Raw genomic sequence first — 22,135 nt, 5'->3', positions numbered from 1 at the left:
TCTTTCTACTCAACCTTTCTGTTCCCCTCTTCTATTTCCCTATTCGAGTCACCATGAGGCATCAGCGGCTAGCGGCGCATGAATGTCCTCATTTGTGTTGATGAGATTGGATGTTCTGTGTGTGTTTAGGGTTTACTTCCAGGTGCTCTGGTTTCTCCCACAAAATCTCACATCAAAAAAAAAAAAAAAAAAACACAGAACAGAATCGATCAACACAAACAACAATGAATAATGAATGATAATAAACAGCATTAAAAATAAAAAATTGGGACGGCCAAGTCTGTATCAATGCAACATTATGTAGGAATTCAGTTTGGGGTTTGGTGCGCTTTTGTTCCCACCAAAGTCCTCTGAGTGCAACTACTACCTTAGAAATCAATGATTTGACACAAATGATAATTATGAAATTACTTTATATCCTAGCACAAACAGCAAATTAACAAACACAAAACTTTGACGGGGAACAGGTTTATGTGTTATTTGTACGGAATAGGAGTAGGGCCACGGAAAAATAAATGTTAGGGTTGAGACTTTAATCTCAGAATTCTGACTTTTTTTCTCAGTCAGAATTAAAATAAATAAATAAATAACAGAGCCCCCCAAAAAATGTTTTAGTGGCTCTAATACTCTATTCTAATACTCTTTATCTGCAACTATATAAAGAGTAATGGGTAAATGTTTCCAGTTTGCACCAAAGAGGTCAAAGTAAAGTATAGCCTACACTGTCTAAACATTTCACGTTATAGTAGATTTGGAGGGGAATGCTGAAAGTAGTTATTGTTATATTTCCTACAGCCGAGTCAACCCCAAATGTCAAATGCTCAGACGTAGTGAAGTTATTTACAGCAACAAGAAGCAGGTGAGAAGAGGTCATTTAGAGACACACACACTCCTCTGGTCCCATTCATCTGTTTATGCCAGCTTTAACAGGTCAAGTACCTAGACTTCATTATTAATTTAATATTCTTCATAGTTCATTGAGGTTAACCAAAAAATAAAAAAATAATTCAACATGTCATAAAAATAGAGGCTGCTCTCAGTTTGCTCCAAAAAAAAAAAGAAACACACTGAAGCCTAACCTCTATTCTTAGCAGTATGCACTTTCTGATAGTCGGTTCTGTGTTGTAAGAAACTTGAAACTTGTTGATTTGCAGCTTCAGTCATGTCAGTGTTTGTCTGCCCCACAGGGATGTAAGGTTCATTGTAACTAGTAGATTGTCACATCTAAACTAACCAAAATATTGTTGCAGAGATTAAGTTTTAACTTCATGTGACCAGTCAGTGGAAAGCTTTTATCTTAATGCAGTGTGTTTGTCTCTCAAGCCTTGTTGTCTTTAAAAGAGACAAACAGCTGAGAGAAAACTTCTGTTAATCTTCAAAGAGCAACAAAAAAGTTCTGCAAAATATGACAAGGCAGGATGATCAGGTTATAACTAAAAGCTACATTCTTAATGTACAGCTGGTGTAAAGAAACAACGGTGACATCTAGTGGTCAAATCATCAACTACAGCACAAGGCTTTAAAACGCTTCACAATCATTTCTGAGGGACGTAATCTCGAGTGGGAACTAACCTCTGCTTGGATTTACGCACAGCTGGTGCAACCCATTGCTGATTTGTTTTTCCTTTTTAAGATTATTTTTCAGCCTTTTTGTCTTTATTGGACAGGGAAAGCTGAGAAGAGATTGAATAGATTGAATTTTGAATATAAGCAGACAATAAAAATGAGATGGCATCACTGCAGCATTTAAAAAAAAAAAAACACAACCTTTTCACCTTTGACAATTTTATGAATTTCAGTAATCTTAAACTGTTTTTTAAATGTGTAAATGATCATGTGTCACCTCTGTTATCTGAATTAGCCATGAGGCGTCAGAGCTCTCGTACGAGTCTGACTTCATTTATCAAACTTCAAAGTTAAAAGTTCAAGCTTATGATGCTAAAGTTTGATAACTGAAGCTTGTTAGTGTATCTTTGTGGTTACAGGATGGAGAGAGGTTTTACCTTCAAACTGTGGGTACCTCCCAGGGTTCATGAAGGACAGGTGTCTGCTGTTCGACCTCAGGAAACACTGGAAAACTGTGATTTCATGAAAACATGAGACCAGGTGCGTTTGTACAGCCAACAGGTTACTATGGGTAAATTAATAAATGATAAATGCTTTCTCAGCACTTACACTTTCATACTGTACAGTAATTATTAGCCAACTTTTATGCCATTGTTTTACTTGTTGTGAGCAGTAATGAATGGAGCTGAAATGAATGGAACAAGGACGAGGCAGAACTGAAATGTCAACAGAAGATAGCAGATATGGTCGCACTAATGGAGAAACACAAGGTACGCTCATCATAACGGTTATGTGCCATCTGAAAAAGGTCTCTTCCAGCAGCATTGTTGATCCAAAGACTTTTTGCATTGAAAGGAATTTGACTTGTCATTACTAGAGCCAGTATGACCGGATGGTTGAAGAGAAGGATGCAGAGCTTGATGAGAACAAAAAGAGAGAGATGGAGGCGGTTTGCCAGAAGAAATCACTGGTATGATACAGCAATGTCATACATTAGTTATTAAATGAAAAAGTGACTGATTGAAATTCATCATTTAACATTCAAACCCTTCTTATAAACCAGGAGTTGGATCTTTTGAAGAATAAGACAGACAATGATAAGCTGAAGCAACAGCTGAAGACAGAAGTGTCAAAGAAGGTACATTAAGTCTTTGTTTGAATGTGTTTATTTTTGGCTCCTTACTTGAGCAAGATGTACTTTGTTATATGAGAGACGCTTCATTCTCTGACACACACTTTTGATTGCTTTTAGGCAAACCTGCAGAAGGAACTTTTGGATTTGAAGAAAGAAATGTCATCAATGAAAATCATTCAGCTATCAGGATCAGGAAACAAGCAGGTACAAACCTGCATATGAGCAAATAGGGAGCCACTAATTGCCATTGTTTATCATTTGTATCTAACAAAGATTTCATCTTAAAATTCTAGTCTCCTGCCTTAAAATCCACACAAGGGAAATCATCAGATACTCCAAAAGACAATTTTGCAACGAGACACGTGTTTGACTTCTCCGAGAGCAGAAAAACTCCCTCCCATAGTAAAGTCACAAGAAGTACGGCAGTGATGAAGAATGACATGAGTTGTATCAAATTTTTTCACGTAGTAAACTGTCTCATCTCATTAATTGAGATGGAGATGAAATCATGAAGTTGTAAATTCTTCATTCATTTCTATCTAATTATTACTCAAAATTGTAACAATGTTTACAGTTTCAAACAATTGTAATTGGAGCTAGTATACACATTGTATTCACTTGTCTATTTTCAGAGCCCCATCCCATTAAAGGTGCTACCTTCTTACCTTTTAACTGTATTTTCATTCCTTTTTTATTCAGATCTCCTCTCCATTATTCATTATTATTGTGTGTGAAGAAAAGAAAGGTGTTTTGGTGGGGTTTAGTCTATAAGCTATGTATGTGTGTATGTGTGTAATTAAAACTGTGTCCTCATGTTGTTCTTAATTAATGCTTTTCATATCATGAGTCACTGCATGCTATAACCAAGCACTTGTAAATTTAACTACTGTAACATTCTTTGTCTTCTTCACAGGATAAAGAATTTGATGCTGAATCCATCAGAACACCATGTGGAACATCACAAAAGACCCAGGTAGATGGCAGTTTGATGTATTACTGAGCAAATGTGATTAGATAATAGAGACTGTTATTAACACATTAATTCAGTTTATGATTGCGTTTACTGTTTCTTTCAAAATACTGCACACTGACATTGATTTTGCATCATAGGAAATTCAAAGTGGAGACCTGAAAACCCCACAAAGTCTTCCAAAAAGGATTGGAGGAACCTCAAAGATCAAAGTAATTTAATTCAGTTTCATTCTGACATTTCCCAAAATGAATAAAAAAATATTCATCACTTCTGCTGACATTCACTCCTTGAATTCCCTTCCAGTCCTACAGAATAAGGACACCCCCTTCTACTGAAAAGGCTGTATGCTGGAAGAAAACGATTGAGCTTGACCCCAAGTCAGACAGCTCCGATCTACGTGATCTCCTGGTAAGTTTAATGAAACTTTTTGTATCATGAATTGTATTTGATCGTTTGTGTTAAGTTGCTGAAGAAGATGATTCTGGTTCCTCTTTCAAAAAGACCTTTGCAAGTGCACTGCCAGCCAACTTTTCTGCTCCATCCTGCGAACAAAACATCTTCAAAAAGGTAATCTGTCCAAAGTCCAGCAATGCTATTTGAAAGACTATATTTAGAAAAAATAATAATTTTTCATTCAATCAGATCCAGAGTCCAGCCGTTCATAAATCACCAGGGAACTCCTTAAAGTGAGCTGCAATGAAAAGGATGAGAGATGCTGGGTGGACTACTGTTACTGGCTGTAACACAAAAAAAAAGAGGACCAATGAGAAGATCTTTTCTTAAATAGTCCTGTGACAGGTTAGACACAATAACCATATCTGAGAGAGGTTTAGGTGTTCATATTCCATCTTTCATGGATTATATAATAACATTTGGGATAAAATAATAAGTAAATACCGGACAAATGAATTTCACAGCATGCATTGAAAGTATTGTAATGAACTTGCTGAACCGTATTGTTTACAATTGAAAGTTTTATTGGCTAATATTCCTACAATTTTAGCTCATTGTTCTTCATTGCAATTTAAGTGACTGATTCAACATTCAAGTTTTTTAGTTGTTTGAATTGTGTTCAAGTTCTGTTTGGTGTTTTTTTTTACTATCTCGAAGAATTGGTCTTTGTTGGTGTTTAAATGGAAGCTCGTTTTGGCACAAGTTTACATTGTTGTTGTGGGAAAGATGATTGTTAAGTATTTCTAACTTAATATAGCTAATATATTTATAAATCCTTGTATTGGCATTGTTAACATTAAAGATCAGATCCATCAGCATTGTCTTTGAATAAATGTTCTGCACATCAGCAACTTCTCTTCCTCTCTTCAATTGGCCGTCAGGTTTAAAGGGGGGACATTTCAGTCTTGTATTAAGTATTCGCCATGCCAGTCAAGCACCAAAGGTGAAATCTCAGCGTTGGAATTCTGTTCACATTAATGAAGGAACTCCAGACGGAACTGAGATTGGTCTTCTGGGGGTGTTGGCACATTGTCGTATATTGGATGGCCATCATAAAGTCCTCCAGAAATTACAAGTGTGTCCTCATCTGCCACATATGCATCTGTAGGAAATGTAATAGGTTTTTTGTTTTAAATGCAAGTAATTCATGAAATGGTTTGTGTTTAACGTGTGATGAAGGGGGTTCCTTACCTGTAGCATCAGTGTTGGTTAAAGGTTGATGCAAGTATTGGATATTGTGTTTGTATTTGTAAAACAAGAACACAACCGGTACCACGGCAAACAATCCGAGGACAATGCTGAAGATAATAGTCATATTCATTTCTGACTTGTTTAAGCCCAAACCTAGAAATACAGAAACCATAACAATAATAAGCATTAAAGTAATGTCTTTAAGTCTTAAATAATAATGTCAAGCCAGTTGCCTACCATGTGTGGTGCTGTACTTTGAATCTGAGGTTGGGTTGACAGAGTGAGTTGAATTAGCTTTAGTAACTGTAGTATCAGGTGAAGTGACGTGAACTCCTGTAGTTTGCTGTAATGGTGTTGTCAGTGCAGTAAAAGTCGGTGTGTTGGTGCCGGGTGTTCCAGTTGTCAGTGATGTATGACTTGTTAGAGGAGTGGTGGTGATGGTTGTTGACTGAATAGTCTGAGGATGACTTGTGCTCTCAGTTGATGCTTCAATAGTTTTGGTGAATGCTTCCTTGCTATCAAAAGGAGTTGTGTTCTCAGTCAAGTCTGAGATAACAGTTGCATGTGATGTTGTAGAGTTTGCTGTAGTTGGCGTCATCGTTGTCTTATTTTGGTTTAAGGTATTTGTTGATAATGTAGGTGTGACTGTCGTATTCCCCTTATCTTTTTGAGCCACCGCAAAATGAAACGCCAAAAGGCAGCAAGCCAGCACAGCAAACGTGGTATCCATTGCCTTGAGGTCCTCTACTGTGAAAAGAAAGACGGACTAAAAAACACTGTAACATCTGTGTTATTATGCTTAACTGTAGTTATATTGTGACTAGCCTTTAGTCTTAGCTCTTGATATTGTTAGAAGGTAAACATTATATGTTATAAATAGTGTATGATCTTTTGAAAGTAGGTTCAATTTAAGAGTTTTCAAATATTTCATTCACAATGTTGCTGCTGGAAATAACTTCAGGCACACTAAACCACAGCTGTGTAAGCACTTAGAAAATGCGGTAACACCTGCTAATGCTTATCTTTTGTCAGATCAGTGGAAACTTTATAATTCCCTCTCATGAGAAAGCTAAGCTAGAGAAATCCTTGATGGAGAAGAAAAAACAACTTATGCAGAAAATAATATCATTAGACAGTTTAAAAAGAAAAAAAAAATACATGCTCACCTTTGTTCTTATCAATGAAACATTATCTTAGTTCATCTTCCTGCTATTGAGAGTGCCTCCATGTTACGGTAAACAACACACTTCCTGTATACTGACACAGCTTCAGGATCAGTTAGCTGGCGAACTGGCAGGCAAAAGTGGGCAGGTCAGTGCTTTGTAAACTTCCCTCTAGTGTATGTTGCCACAGAGACAAAGGACTCTGTTATTAACAAGACCAAAGCTCAGTTCCTCTCTTATCTGTCCCTCCCTCGCTCTGATCACTGCCCTGCCCTGAGGTTACGAGAAGCCTTGTTGCAAAAAGAATTAACTACGCAGTAAATGTATTTTTACTGACTGCATCAATGTTCTGTACTCTGTCTCACATACATACCAAGGTCATACACTCACGGAAGTTCCTTGTCTTCTTGAGAGAACTTGAAACGTGCTTGTGTAAGCTTGTTGTCAGCCAACACAGTTTAACTTTGTACAAAACATTTATTAACTAGTACAGGTAGTAGTTGGGGCTACTTCATACGGGTAAAGAGTTCACAATTTCCATATAAAAATAATCAAGTCATAAACAAATACTCAAAGAAATGCCCATTGTTCTTTCAAAACAGTAATGCCATCATACATATGGTAAAATAACAAACTAATCTAGTGTGCTGTCCCTTTTTGTATTAACGTAAGGTGGAGGAGGACAATGTTCATTCAGAATAAAGAGCTAGCAGCCATTTTAACAAGGGGCAATCATGTTATGTTACTGCTTAACAGGATGCCAGAGCAGTTAATCAGTGCAGAGCAAAATATGTGGCAACCTTGTGTTTATGTTACATGTCTTTTCTTCTATTGTTTAGGGGAATACACAACACCGTAAATGTTATAGCACTACGGAAAGGCACCACATGTTGCAGTAGATTTTCATACAGTAGGTTTTTTTTAACTGTGCTGTAACTTTAGTTGAGTTAGTTAGCTTGAATATGGAATTTGAGTTTGAATGTTGTGAAGTTTAGTTTCAATAATACTAAAATGTATCCACACGAACCTTTTCTTACTAAAACATCTAAAATCCCTTTTACCTCAAACGTAAGTCTTGTCAACATAAGGACACATACCAGTAGTTGTTGAATAATTATTTGTTCTTGGAATGTAGCAGCAGAAAATATATGTACTTATTATTTATGTGTATATACATTGAAGCGTCTCTGAAATGAAGTGAATTATAGAACAGTGTATCATTATGGAGTGTAGCAGCATCAGAGTTTGGTGGATTTTTCAACATCTGTAGTCATCATGTCGGCGTGTTTGACTGACACGTTGGCAACTCCCATGTTAAAGTCTTTTAGATCCTTTTCTTTGACTTCTGATTCCTGCAATAGGTTGAGAACAAGAAGACAACTATTAGTAAGGTGACTAAATTCAAGCTCAATGTTTTAGCTTGATGAGTAATATTATATGTCTGTACTTTATGGAACAAAAGGGTCAGTGACTCTTACCTCTGATTTATTACACCAGCTGAAGCAGAACAGGTCACTCTTCTTTACAAACAGATCAGGGTTCCTCTTTTCTTGCTTGCATCCACCTGAACATTAAACACACTTAGTATCTAAAGACTAATATTATATTTTAACATGTTTTTTTTGACTGCAGGAACATCTTCATAGTTCCTCCTTTTTTTTATTCATTCTACATCGCAGGAACTATGAACTACTTTATTTCCTAGAACCCTGTTAAGAGGAAACTTTTTAGCTCCTGCCTCAGAGTAGTTACCATGGCGGTACAAATGTAGACAGGAAGAAAGTTCCCATGGTGTTAAGTTCTCAGGGAACTCCCTAGTGGATAGTTCCCAAAGACCCAAAGTCCCAAAAACGGTTTGGTCTGAAAACACCAACACAGTATAGACCATGCAGGTACGGGTGTGCCTCAGCATTGTAAAAAAAGTCTCACCTGTGATCATGCTCACCAGCAGGCCAGACGCCATTGTAGTCAGTGCACCCAAGAGGGACAAGTACACATAGGACAGAGAGTACCAGGAGTCTGCCAGAGCAGGTCTGATACTGACACAAAAAGAAATGCATTATTTTTACTCATCACCCTCCTGTTTTTCTACACTTGTTACACCAGTACGATTGTCTAAGGACATAACAGTACTTGAAGTGGGGTTGATACTAAAAAGGATCGTATCTATACTCATATTATTCTTTGATCTCTTAAATACTTTGCTCAAAGTAACATCTTCATTAGGTTACTCCATCCAACTAACCACCACCCCCCCTCTCCAAAATGTCTTTACTCTTTTAAGCTGTCTCAACAATAAATACAAAAGGCACAAATAATAATCTTATAAAAAAATATAATGATTCTGTTTAGAATTACATTAAACAATAAAACCACAGGTCCTTACATTTGAGACTTTTTTTCTGCTTTGTTTACTTTGAGAGGTGATCGAGTATCCCTTTTCATTGTGATCTAGTTACATGCTTGAGTAACAGCAGGTGGACCTTTGTTTATGTCATATTACTTACTCAGGCTGCGTTGGCACTGGGCTGGTCCAGGGAGCTGCTGTTGTGAAGTTTTGGCCCATTGTGCTGTTGCAGCCTATCGTGCTGAGTGATAGAGGGTTTGTCTTGTCAGTGGTTGGTGGGTAAATCTGACCTCCGATCCCCACCCATAGAGTCAAAACTAGACCAATGATCATTCCCACAAGTCCTCCCTGTAAATCATATGCAACTGGGATCAAAAATGCCATGGATATATTTCACATTTGTCTTGATTTCTTTTTGTTATGTGAGGTCACAGTGGTGCTATTGAATGTTCCATTAACAGGAAATACTCACTACTGAATTTGTTGTGCGGAAAAGCATGCCTGATAGGTAAAGACCAAGAAGAGGCCCGCTGATCATGCCAAATATGGACAAAGCTGCCTGAAAATAGAAAATCACCAGGAGGCTTGTAGTTCTTAATGCTCACCTCTTGGTGGTGCTGTACAGCAATACATGGCTGCAGTTGAGTAGCAATTGGTGTTACCTGCAAAATGCTCCCCATCAGTGAAGCCACTCCAGCCATCCCAATACACAAGGCACCGAAAAATACACCTGGGAGGCGTTGAAATGAGCATTATTATCATTGAAAGAGAAACTGCAGATCCAGATGTTATTTACAGCAGATTAGCCAAGTGTCAACCACACAAGATATGATATGAGATATGACTGAATGTCACAGCGCTTCTGAATAGAATCAAGCTTTTTTTTTTTTACCTTTTTATTCTTTTCTTCTTCTTTTTTTTTACTTTCTATCATATTGCCAACTTTCAAGCAACATTACGTATCTATAAACTAAAGTAGAATGGTTTGGACAGAAGGTTTTGCATGCAGGATGTAATTTAATCTTAGCTAATCAGCCTCATCAGACCTATAGCAAATATTACCACTTCAATTTAAAATTGTCCTCATCTTATTATGATATTAGTTACATAATAATTACACATATGAATCATAATAAATACATTAAGAATTGTAGTGCTTAATCCATTCATCCAGCTCTGCCTTCACCTGGGTCATGTTCATGTACATTTAATCAAATATATCATCATTATTACTATGCTATACTCTAGGTAGGACTAAAGATTATTTATGACCATTATGATAATAAATAGTTTTTCTCAGCACATAACAGCCTCACTAGTTTTGCATTTTACTGTCATTTATGTGACAGTGGAGATAACAAAGGGTTAAGTGTCTCTTAGTTTCCTCTTTCTTACAGTGTTGGCTTTGTTGAACTGAACTTTAAGGATATTGTGACGTTCTTTGCAAACAGCATACAGAGTCAAACTCATTTATTGTCAATATTAAATTAAGGAAATGAATAACTGTGTTTGCCGTTCAATTTATGTAACAGAACCTGAGGTAGGGGCCACACCCTGTATCCTTGCCAAAAAGGTCAAATTGCCTACAAGTTCCCACTTGTGATTCTCTTCTCAGTGAATTCCCCTTGTGTAACCATTCACTTTCTTTATATTTAATTGCTTTGTGAAAGATATGTTCACTGTTTATCTCCTTCATGTCATTACTTGTTCATCTCCATCTTGTCATTACTTGTTCATCTCCATCTTGTCATTACTTGTTCATCTCCATCTTGTCATTACTTGTTCAGTAAAACAGAAAAGCTTTCCATTAAAGGAGCCATTTTTTAGGTTGTTAACTTCATGATCAAAGTGTAGTGAAAACGATCCTACGTGTTATAGTGTTTGAGGGTTTTTTGCAAGATGTCTTGAAATAAATAGTTAGGTTTACAGGAATGCTTTTCTGAAAAAGCATTCTTCACAGCAGTAGTTAGAGGCTCTTAACCTTTTTATCTTCTGATACCTGCTCACTGTTTGGCTACTGTAGAAGTCTTTTTTTACATAACTTACTCAGGCCCATGTTCATCCAGGTGGTCTGTCTCTGTGTGAGGTTTTTGCACACTGGAAGAATAAAGTCTTCTACAGTGACAGCTACTAGGGCGTTAATGCTGGAAGACACTGTGCTGAAAAATATGAAACAGTAAGCTTAAAGTCACTTTGAATGAAACACAGAAAGGCTCATGTACTTAAATGGCTCTTTAGATCAAAGATTAGTGTCAGGTGGCATGCAAAAGGTAGCTACTTGCAAGTTGTGTTAACAAAATGACTATAAATGTAAATGAAAGATTAACTGGCTCTAGCATCAGTTTATCAACAACTTGGACTATTCCAAGTCGAAACAACCAGGTATTTCCGGCTCATTATCTCCTTATCATTGCATCTTATCTACCTGAGCTTTTCCCTATCAACTAAACATAACTTTGTCCGCCGTTGTCTCAGGCCTCACCTCAGTGTACCACTGTATGCAGCTGCCACAAATAATCCAGGGATTCCAGGGAAGTCTGCCAGAATATCCATCACCAGGTAGGGCAGCAGCTGGTTCACAAATATTTACCATTATAAAACTCTTTACTATAATTAAGTGTTACATAAGAAGGTGTGAAATGTTTGTGTGATGTGAATTAAGAGAAAATTGCAGCTGCAGTTACCTGGTCAGGAGTGCTTATATCACCGTTTGTAAGTGGGTCACAGTTCTTGTATATGGAGTACATGGTGAGTCCAGAAAACATAGCCAGACTCACAGTAACCCACAAGCCAACCATGTTGACATACAAAGACCTGAGAGGTGAAAGAAGAGGTGTCAGGGCATGAACCTTATCTCACAGCCATCGATCATTGACTACTGTTTGCATTGCTATGCAGAAAATCTCACATCTTGGCGTGTCCCAGAGTTTTGCAAGAAATGTAGCGCTGCACCTGGGACTGGTTGATTGAGTAGATAGACACCCACATGATGCTGCCACCGACTACAATAGTCCAAAAAGTATGTCGCTTCAGCGGATTTGGGTCAAAACTGTGATCAGAGTCAGCAAAAGTGCACAATGTTAAAGGGAAAGCATCAACAGTTTAAAGTTCTGTAAAGACATTAGGCAGTTATCTGTTTTATTACACAAAGAACCCTTGAAGTGTCCTTCCGGGGACACTATAGGCATAAAAACTTGCAAAAAGATATAAACTTTTCAGCAGAAGCCATTTTCCTCTGACATCACATGACATTATAACAGCATGAATGTTGTCTATCTTAACACTCTGCTCTAAGTTAGTTATATAAATACAGTAGGGATGCAGCTATTCATCAGTTAAACGTCCATATTGGCTGATATCACCCTGTTGAATAATCTCCCCATCAGCAAATAATGTGGCACGTGCCGATGTCTAATTGTTGCTGGCAAGCAAGTATACCTAGCTGCTGATTGAAATATAAGTTTTTTGGGTTTTTTTGCATAAGAAGTCACCGGTTGGACAACCTATGTTGTCATTTTTCCACTTTATGATTAACCATCAACTTAAAGAATGAGTGGTGAACATCATGACATTGGGCTATTTTCGAGGTAATTCAACACATTTGATCACCCATTAGCTACCATTAGACAACACCTAGTGTTGGCATTCAGCCATTGCTTGGCTAATATTTAAGAGAACATCAAGCTGGCTAAAAGTAAACATAAGTATTTGGTAGTGTTAATCATGACGATAAAAAAGGTCTAAATTCCTATCTTACGGTTATGTTAGTTAAAACATTTTCCCTTCTCTTTTGGCAGCTCATGAGTTACAAAACATGTGGTTTTACCTTTAAATAAGTATTGTACTGTTCATTAAGATTATCTTTAATAAGTGTCCTATTAGTTGCTAATCAATTTGGAAGCATGTAAATGATAAGATTCGTCTGATTTCCCTCATTTATATGACTTACAAGTTGTAAGTCATATAAATGAGGGAAATCAGACTAGGCTGCTCTAAAGTCGTAAGTTACAACCTTAGAGTAGCCTGGCACAATAACAACACTCAAGCTTCCCACCTTGAGCTTGACAAAGGAAAATGGAAGCTGTGTAATTATGATGAGGAGAAAGGATGGAGGAATACTATTAAAGTTTGTTTTCTTGCTGCCAACTATTTGCCCTGACTCATTAGGCCCCATCCCACTTTAAAACAGCTACCTTGAGACACTTTTGATACTGTTGATCACACAATTTTGGTTGGTTTAAAGGAGACTGCACTTAGCTGGTTTTACTCTTATCTTTTAGAAAGAACCTTCGCGGTCAACATCGGTAACTACTCCTCCTCTACCTCTAACATTACCTGTGGTGTACCGCAAGGTTCGGTTTTAGGTCCCATTTTATTCTCCATTAATATGCTGCCTCTTGGCCAAATAATTGAACGCCACAATGTCTCCTTTCACTGCTACGCAGACGACACACATATATCTTCCTTTGAGACCTGAGGATGCTAGGAGCCTAGCTGCTGTCAGAAACGTCCTAAACAATATCAACTGCTGGATGGCACAAAACTTTCTCCAACTGAACAATTCTAAATCTGAAATCATAGTATTCAACCCGCCAAACTCCACTCATATCTCAAAGAGCAGCCTCGGTCCCTTATTCGCCAATGTCCAACCCACCGCCAGAAATCTAGGAATAACATTCGATTGCGATCTCACCTTTGAATCCCATATCAAAACAGTTGTCCGATCATGCTTCTTCCATCTACATACCATCTCCAAAATTAAAACAATTCTAACCCAACCAGACCTTGAAAAGATCATCCATGCCCTCATTTTCTCCTGACTTGACTACTGTAACTCCCTCTTTTCCGGAATCACAAATAAGTCACTGTCTCGCCTCCAGGTAGTCCAAAATACAGCAGCTAGGCTTCTTACTGGTTGTAACAGACGACATCACATCACTCCAATTTTAGCTTCATTACATTGGCTTCCTGTACGTTTTAGAATCGATTTTAAGATTTTACTCATTACTTTTAAAGCACGGACGGGGCTGGCTCCAAGCTATATAACAGAGTTACTGACACCATATGAGCCAGCCCGCAGTCTTAGATCCTCAGGTGGGGGCCTCCTGGTCATTCCGAAGTCGAGACTAAAAACTAAAGGTGACCGGACCTTTTCAGTCAGGGCCCCTCGACTTTGGAACGACCTCCCTGAGGAGATAAGACTCGCAGACTCCCTCAATTCTTTTAAATCCCTTCTTAAAACATACTTTTACAGACTATGTGATGTTGTCGTCTTAATGTCTCTTCTTACTGGTTTTACTATTTTTATCTTCTCTTACTTCTTACTGTTCTTTTATGTATGCTCTTATCTTGTATTTATGCTCATATCTTAATCTCCTCTTGTGTTTTAACTTGGTCATTTCTTATCTTACTTACTTTGTCTATTTATGTTTCATATTTATATTTACTTTTTATTTTTATTAATATTATAGTTTGGGGTTTTTTTGATCCTTTAACCACTTGTTTCTATTTCTTTTACTGCTCTTACCTTCTTATTGCTGTTATCTTTTTATTTATTTTTTTCAGCTCTTTTAGTTTCTTACATTTTTTTAAATCTTTGGTCCTCTTGGTCTCAGCTCTTGTTGTTGGGTTCTTGTGTTGCCTGGGTTCTTATAATGGCTCTTGTGATGGTCGGGTTATATATGTCTGTTGGGTATTGTGCATTTTGGGTTCTTTTCTGTTGAATTGTATTTAATTATTCTTAGTATTTTGCATCTGTTATATTCTTACTGTTGTTAATGTTCTTCTGTGTTTGGTTTAGTTTGCTTTGTTCTTGTTTTTTCTCTTCGTCAAAGCACTTTGTAAACCTGTGTTTTTAAAAGGTGCTATATAAATAAAGTTATTATTATTATTATTATTACTTGCACTCAAATCTGCTTGTGTACACTTACTCAAATGCCTCTAGTCGGCCTCCTTGGTCCGAGTCTTCCCATATCTTCGTCAGGCCTCCTTGTAGCACGGCTCCTCTAGCAATAACAGCAACAAACCCCGCCAGCATGATCACCATCTGCAGCACGTCTGTCCAGATTACTGCTTTCAGACCGCCCTGAAACCAAATCCATGGTAGAGCCAGCTTATCACTTCCAAGTACTATGGAAAAGTCTTTCGAATTACCGGTAAGTGCTAGTGTAGGCTGAGATGAGACTGGTTTATTCATCACAAATTTAAATAGATTGATTACAAAGTTTGGTATAAATACTATGAGGAACCAGATTTATTTGAGTTTAACATGAAAACACAACTACGGACTATAGGATTTCAGTTGACGATTGTACTCATCATACACATCATGTATATTGTTTTGATCTCAGACTATTCATTATCTACAACATATCATGCATAGTACAAACCAAAGTGCAGTAGAGGATGCACACTGCTCCTGTAGCCACCAACACTCCCCATAGATCCAGTCCTGTGACTGATTAACACAAAAATAATCCATTATGATTCAAGTGTCAAGCCTGTTGAGACATAGCAATGTGACAGTTTAGTAACTTGAAGTCAAATTATCTTTAACTTCAATGAAATGTCTTAAGAGGAACAGGAGAGACAGATACACAGCTGTATTTCTTAACCACTCAGTCAGTATTTTATAAACTCTGTTATCAGGACAAAGAAGTGGCATGCACAAAAGATAAAGCTGTATCATCAAGAAGCAGTGTTGTAATTCAACAAAGTTACAGTTAAGGCTTAGATGTACATCCCTATCTAAACTTATTTGTCAGAGATTTGTTTACAGGGCTTGTTGGAAAGAAAAAGTTGTAAATCCACAATAAACACAGATACATATGGAAGATGATCATCATACAAGAGTTCATTTTTCATGACTGTATCCAGAACAAACCGCATATGAACTTACTTTGATTCAGTGCAAGAGCTGGAGCATAGATGACCAGACCGGTGTACAGGGCCTGAGTGAAGATGTGACCATTAGTTGATTAGATGGAGTCAAAAAGGATTAAGGAATTTTTTTCCATGTTAATGATGGATTTTTTTCTCCATGATGGATGGTTTTATACATTTCTTTTTCCATTATCTAAGTACAAAAAGGAATGATTATTCCTCAGTTTTAAAAGCCTGTTTTACTTACCGTCTGTACGATGTACATTGATGTCCCAATTATTCGAATGGGCCGGCTGAAGCGCAACTCCAGGTACTAGAAATGAAAAGGAAAACTTGACCGTAAGACATCATGAAATTGATTAATTGCTCCACACAATGTCGCAAGAACAAATCATTAAAGCTCTTTAAACTTATTTTAAAGCAGTTGGAATCTATCAAACTTTGTTAATCATTAACCTTTGTCCATTTAAAAGTTGCCATGTTATCTGCAGCCTTCCAATAAAGTATGCTGGCTGCTATTGGTTTTTACATAATAAGTTTTTCTCGCTGCACTTGTCATCCAGCCTTGGTAAAAATACAACAATTAAGAGTTTGTGACATTTCCCTACCTCGTAGGCACTGGTGATCCCCAGTCTGTAGAAAAGCGGGACAAAGATCTCCGCGGTGATGGCAGACATAATGGTATAGGAAAAGCCAAAGAGCCAGAAGGCAGTTCCAAACCGGTAAGCCTCGGCAGGTGTGCCAATAACTGTGATGCCAGACATGAAGCTAGCAGTAAGTGACATGGCAACAGGCACAGCTGTCATTTGCCTCCCACCCAGCAAGAACTCTGCGTTGCTGGATTCTTTACGGCCTCTGATGGCCTGGAAAAGGCCAATGCCAGATGCCCCCAAAATAGTTCCAGCAAACACGACATAATCCCACACAGAGAAAGTGGCCACTGGACCACCTGTACCAACCATAGTTATCTCGGCAGAGGAGCTTCTGTTTGATGTATTATTGGTAAGTCGATCGTTCTTCCGTCTTAATTATCCTCAAACTCTTCTCAGATCCAGTTATAAATGTACCATTACCAACATTTCATTTTAAGCCGTTTACAAGATGATCCAAAGAGTTCAGGGCCCGTTTTTATTCTGTTTTTCCAACCAACTATCCAAGGCGCTCCATGCCTGCCTGATAGGAGAACAATGAGATACTTTAACGACAGCTCCTGCAACCGGTAGGAATCTTGTCCACTGTGATGCTTTCAGGAGTCTATAAAGATTAGTTCACTTTAGTTAATAATCCATCAAGAACACACTGAAGTCAGCCATAATTTCATTGACTGTCAAAGGTCAGGATGCTTTGTTTTGTAGAGGTTGGGCCGTTTATCTAAAGCCAAACAAGAAAATTCTGAAGTGACACACCTCTTGGAAGGGTCTTTATAGCGTTCACCTCCATGCTAATCGGTGGTTACTGGAGTTGTGAGGGATATCAGGAGGCAGGACGGGTTGTATGATTACAGCTGCTGTGACATCTTTTCTATGTGTCATAAATGATTACTGAAGCTTTTCTTAGCTGAACTATATCTTTGGTTATCACTACAGTCATGTGTGGAGACGCATGTCATTTAAAAAAATTAAACATGCTGACATCTGCAAAATAATTGCAAAGGAGGGAGGTTTTAACTGCTGACAAGGGCCTCTGACTGTACATAAAGTTTTATGTGTGAATCATTGTAATATATTGAATGAGTTAATTCAGTTTAGTCACTCTTAATGACAGCAATCAGATCCATCACACCTCAGGAAGTTAATGAAAAATGGCAATTACTGTTAATGTTTGTAAAGGTTAAGTAAGAGCCAGGGAAAGAAACAAGCTGCTAAATGGACATTGACCCTCACATTTTCTGTTTATGTTTTCACTCTATTGTAATGTTCACTGACAGAGTTACTCACTACTACTGAATGAAAGCACATGTCAGCCAGTTAGCCACGTGCACTTTAAACTAATATTTTCACAAGACAAAGACTTCAGGAACTGTGATCCAAGTGGAAAAAGAAGAAATCTGGTTTCCCAATACTTTTGTGTGAGACATTAATTTATGGCCCAGTGCAGGAAATCCAAATAAAATCTCAACAATGACATTAAAAACTAATTAAAATGCACCGTACTGATTATCAGACAGACTTTGACTATCATCAACTATCATTAAACAAAAACATAGATAAGAACATCTCTGTAATCTGATAGTGTTGGGAGGAATGATCGCAATGTCCAGACAGCAACTGTCAGTTTCTGCAGTCTGTATTTGAAGTACTTGGTTTGGTAAAGATTTATTTTACTTACTGTCTGAGTAGATTAGATAAACCAGCTCTGTACATTTTCTACCTGTGTTGTACACATGTTTGGACTGCAACTTTTTGTGAATTCCGTTCTGCACATTGCTGACTGGTGTAAATTGTTGTTAACAGTAATGCATGAAGCAACATTTAGTTATCCAAATCTGAAATAGTTTGTAGAGGAAAACAAGCTTGTTCTTGTTCTCATTTTTTTATTCAAATGAAATAATTTTTTTGGGGAAAATTACAACATAACACTTTAATGTCCGTTTGTACGGAAAGTACATAAATCCTCACATCACATAACAATCACATCACATGTAAATGAAAAATCACACAAAGACAACGTAAGTTGCATTATAAATCACAGTCCATGAGTGAGTAATGAAGTAAACTTCATGTTAAAATATAATGCATTCTTTAAGGCAGAAATGCATCTTTTAGATATTTTCTGACATCTAGTGGACAGATGGTAATATGAAGGCTTTCTTCTGGTATAGAATCCAATGCGTCATTTTCTTCGACTGCTGAATGAATACTCATCATGAAGGAAATCATTAATTCATGTCATTCACATAATGGACTTAAAGTTCAGTTCCTTTTCGTCATAGATCGAGGATAACAGCTAACATGGATAAAGGATGATTATAAAAAGTTCTCATAAATACTGTTCAGCTGGGATTCTCAGACTCACAGAATCATCAGACCTGCAAGCTGTTGAGGTAAATCCACCTGCAGAGAGAAACATAAAGGTTTTCCATACAGGTTCCAAGTTAATCGTAAAAAAAAGAAAAGAAAGAAAGCTACACCCTCTAACATGGAGACTGCAGTGTTCACCTGCTGGCTCCTTTTTCTGCTGTTCAGCCCAGCTGTTCCCATGTGTATACCCACTGACTTCACCCTGCACGTGGAGAGACCAGAGTGTGACTTCTGTGTGGCCATCAACACCACCATCTGTATGGGATTCTGCAAGTCATGGGTAAGAACGTTCTTCGTGGTGAAATAACAGATTGTCGTTCATATCTTTTGGTTGATAAGAAAAACAGACAAATCAAAAAGATGAAAACTATCTTTATTTGAACAGAGGAGACATTCATCAACATCTTAATGCTGCTGAGTGTGCTCAAAGGCTAAGCCTCATCAGCGGGTGTTGTTGGTATTCTAGAATGATAAAGTTTAACTAAATGAATCACATCTCTCACAAACTAGATGAAAATAAAAAATCAAATAGAAAAAAAATACATTTGATCACTATAGAAGTGGGTTAGCGCTGTTGCCTCACAGTTTGGAAGTTCCTGGTTCCAATCCCAGTCGGACAGGAGCCTCCATGTGTGGAGTTTCCATGTTCTCAGCGTGTATGCGTGGGCTCTCTCGAATTGGAAAAAGGAAAAATAGTTTGGATGATTTCTTTTGAAATGTAGTCATAAAATTCAATTATTACCTGACATTATTTAATTTAATGTATTTGTGAAATATGAATTTAAAATATTACATGTTAGATCTGACATTAAGAATATCCATTTCAAGTCTTGGTTGTGTTTGTGCTGAGATTAATTTCATACAATACATTTTTTTTTTTCATAATTACATTTCAATTTTTGGCTCCAAACAGTCACACGTTCTAAACGTTTGTGTTTTCAAGAAACTGAAATAAAGTTGTATTATAATTGAATTCATGTGTGTTTGTGTGTGTGATAAACAGGACAGTGTCGTAAAGGGCCAACACAGCTTACCCTTCCTCAAACAGAGAGGATGCACCTACGACACAGTTGAACATCGTACCGCCACTCTGCCCGGCTGTCCCATCAGGACGAACCCTGTCTTCACCTACCCCGTGGCGCTCAGCTGCAAGTGTGATTACTGCAAGACTGAAACGGATGACTGTGCACACAGAGCCGGCGCAGTTGGAGCTCGGTGCAACAAACCAGTCAGACGTCTTTACCCATATCCTGGCCAGAGCAACTACCTGACCCCTTTCTGATTCATAACATTTAACTTTCTCATGATTCATTCTTTGCTGAAGTTACACATCTTAAGCTGCATGATTCATATGTGTTTTTGAAAGAGAAAAACGTGACCTATGGGCTTGTGACGTTGCCTAGCACGTTCTGTTTTATTGCCTGTTGTACCAGACTGTTTCCTTGTGCCTTTGTCCCCAGAGCTGTCTGAACTGGAGCTCTGCTTCTCAGTTTACAATGCAGCTGTTGATCCTTTTGTGTGTTTTGTTAACCTTAATTAATTATCTTCCTCTGAACTCATAGATGTGAGACTCATGGATTTATTATGTTTACTCTGTAAGGGATACTCTGAATACACCTCAATTAAAGCTCAAGTCTCTAAATAGCTCTCTGCCTAAGCCTCGCTTGACTTAATCACATCCTGTGCCAATCCATTCTGCTCTGTTTTCAACACAACAAACACTAAAGCCATGACAGCCCACAATGTCACCTCAGGGCACTATATTTGCCTCACCAGTCATCTGACTGCACGTGTGAGTTGACACGCCTTATAATTTTAGACATCCTAGTGGAGGAGGGTTGACCCATAATGATCAAGCACACAGCAGAGTTGCCAAACGCCAAAATCACATGGTGAGTTTGATAACTGTGGGGTGATTTTGTCTCATCACAAGTAGTTCATGTTTAGTTTCCCGTCACATTTCCCGGGAATTTGGGAGGACAGCTGATGCTTATTAATAGTCCGTCCGAGTGAGGGAATGTATGACTGATCCATTATGTGGATCTGTATGACATTGTTCTTATCACTCTACTTCATAAAGTGTCACTTCTGTTTAGTTCAGCTTTCTTCTGTCAGTGACTATTCTGTAAGGCTCAGATCGTTATTGTTCCTATTTCTGGGTTCTGCAGCTGTCAACTTTTTATGATCAAAATTGAGTAAAAGAAAAAAAAAAGATATTAAAAAATCTGGTGAACAAAAGACCCACAGAACATCAGATTTAAAGGGATAGCACAAAAGGGAGATCAACAATGGTTAGATGTTATAGGTGCCACTTTATCAGCAAACAGAGCTGATCTAGGTCTGCATTACTCACGTTATGCCTGCATCACTCATACAGTTACTGACAGCAATCACAACATAAGTCACCTTGAAGCCACCTTGAGGTTTGTTTTTGAAAGGAGGCAACAAACTAAAGGAGGTCAAGCAGACTGTATAAGGGGGAAGAGAGTTTGAAAACTGGTTTCTAAAATGCTGCGCCACTATCAACTTAACAACCCTACACTGTTTAACCTTGCAGACAGTCAGCAAACACATTGGTGCACTACTTTTTCAACCGTGGTGTTTGTAGTCAGTTGGCTTTGGCTGTGTTTGTCCTTGAAAATATTTCATTATTTTATTAGACAGACATGTTTGTACTTGGTCAAGCTTTCTTTATAGGGGAAAGATAACCAATTCATATTAACCAACTCTCTACAAAGCTGACTATATGTGTATGTTAAAAAAGGCTAATACAGTACTTGATATGGTTGAGGCCTTGTTTTAATCCTTATGCCCACTACTTTGGGGTTAATCATATTAAATTGATAATGCTAACAGTTGACCTGAGGTGACTCTAAAGTCATCTGTCTGATATGGCACAATAGTTTGAAATACCTGGCCCCAATTCCCTGTGCTGTTGTTTTGAAAACGCTATTGGATAAGGCATGGGCTGAAAGGGAATTTGCTCCCATCAGCAGTCCAAGAGAAGCAGCCATGAGGTCCACATACCGACCAGTCATTCACACAAACTGTACAGTTTTGTTTGTGTTGTGTTTATTCAACTAGAAAAATGGGAGAAAATGTTTTGTCATGTGAGCCGCACAGGCGGACAATGATGGTCTGGCATTTGGTTAATCCGGGCACCAGTCTAGTCTAGACTGTATGGTTTACACCTCCATTTATCAACAACTATGGCGCAAGTTATGACATTCATTGTCCTCTGATTGGTTCCCGTGTTTTCGACAGCAGGGTGATATTCCTTTTTTTTATGCGACTGTTTAATAGATAGACTGTAATGAATATTGTAACAGATATTCATTGTCCCCACACATGTGTCCTTGTACCTTTTTTGACTTACCTTGTAACATCACCAGTTTTGTCCAAGAC

General features: G+C 37.9%; 2 protein-coding genes across 2 annotated transcripts; one reads left to right on the top strand and one right to left on the bottom strand.

Annotated features, from left to right (window-relative positions):
• Positions 1–6,938: 6,938 nt before the first annotated feature.
• On the bottom strand, positions 6,939–17,106 carry slc5a8l (solute carrier family 5 member 8, like). Its single transcript, XM_020630706.3, has 15 exons — positions 16,319–17,106; positions 15,958–16,023; positions 15,727–15,778; positions 15,218–15,285; positions 14,759–14,913; positions 11,737–11,877; positions 11,513–11,642; positions 11,311–11,399; positions 10,875–10,987; positions 9,491–9,558; positions 9,301–9,387; positions 8,989–9,176; positions 8,411–8,520; positions 7,960–8,045; positions 6,939–7,833 (listed from the first exon to the last, which is right to left on the bottom strand). Exons 1-15 carry the CDS (start codon positions 16,670–16,672, stop codon positions 7,720–7,722), a joined length of 1,821 nt encoding a protein of 606 aa, XP_020486362.2. The 5' UTR covers positions 16,673–17,106; the 3' UTR covers positions 6,939–7,719.
• Positions 17,107–18,701: 1,595 nt separating this feature from the next.
• On the top strand, positions 18,702–20,376 carry tshba (thyroid stimulating hormone subunit beta a). Its single transcript, XM_020630732.3, has 2 exons — positions 18,702–19,010; positions 19,734–20,376. The coding sequence occupies exons 1-2, from the start codon at positions 18,849–18,851 to the stop codon at positions 20,010–20,012; spliced, it is 441 nt and encodes a 146-aa protein (XP_020486388.1). The 5' UTR covers positions 18,702–18,848; the 3' UTR covers positions 20,013–20,376.
• The last annotated feature ends 1,759 nt before the right edge of the window (positions 20,377–22,135 follow it).

The sequence above is a fragment of the Labrus bergylta genome, chromosome 5 (assembly GCF_963930695.1).
Source record: "Labrus bergylta chromosome 5, fLabBer1.1, whole genome shotgun sequence".
Classification (NCBI taxonomy): domain Eukaryota; kingdom Metazoa; phylum Chordata; class Actinopteri; order Labriformes; family Labridae; genus Labrus; species Labrus bergylta.
Note: the sequence above shows the minus strand (reverse complement) of the source record. Positions and strands in the feature narration are given on the sequence as shown.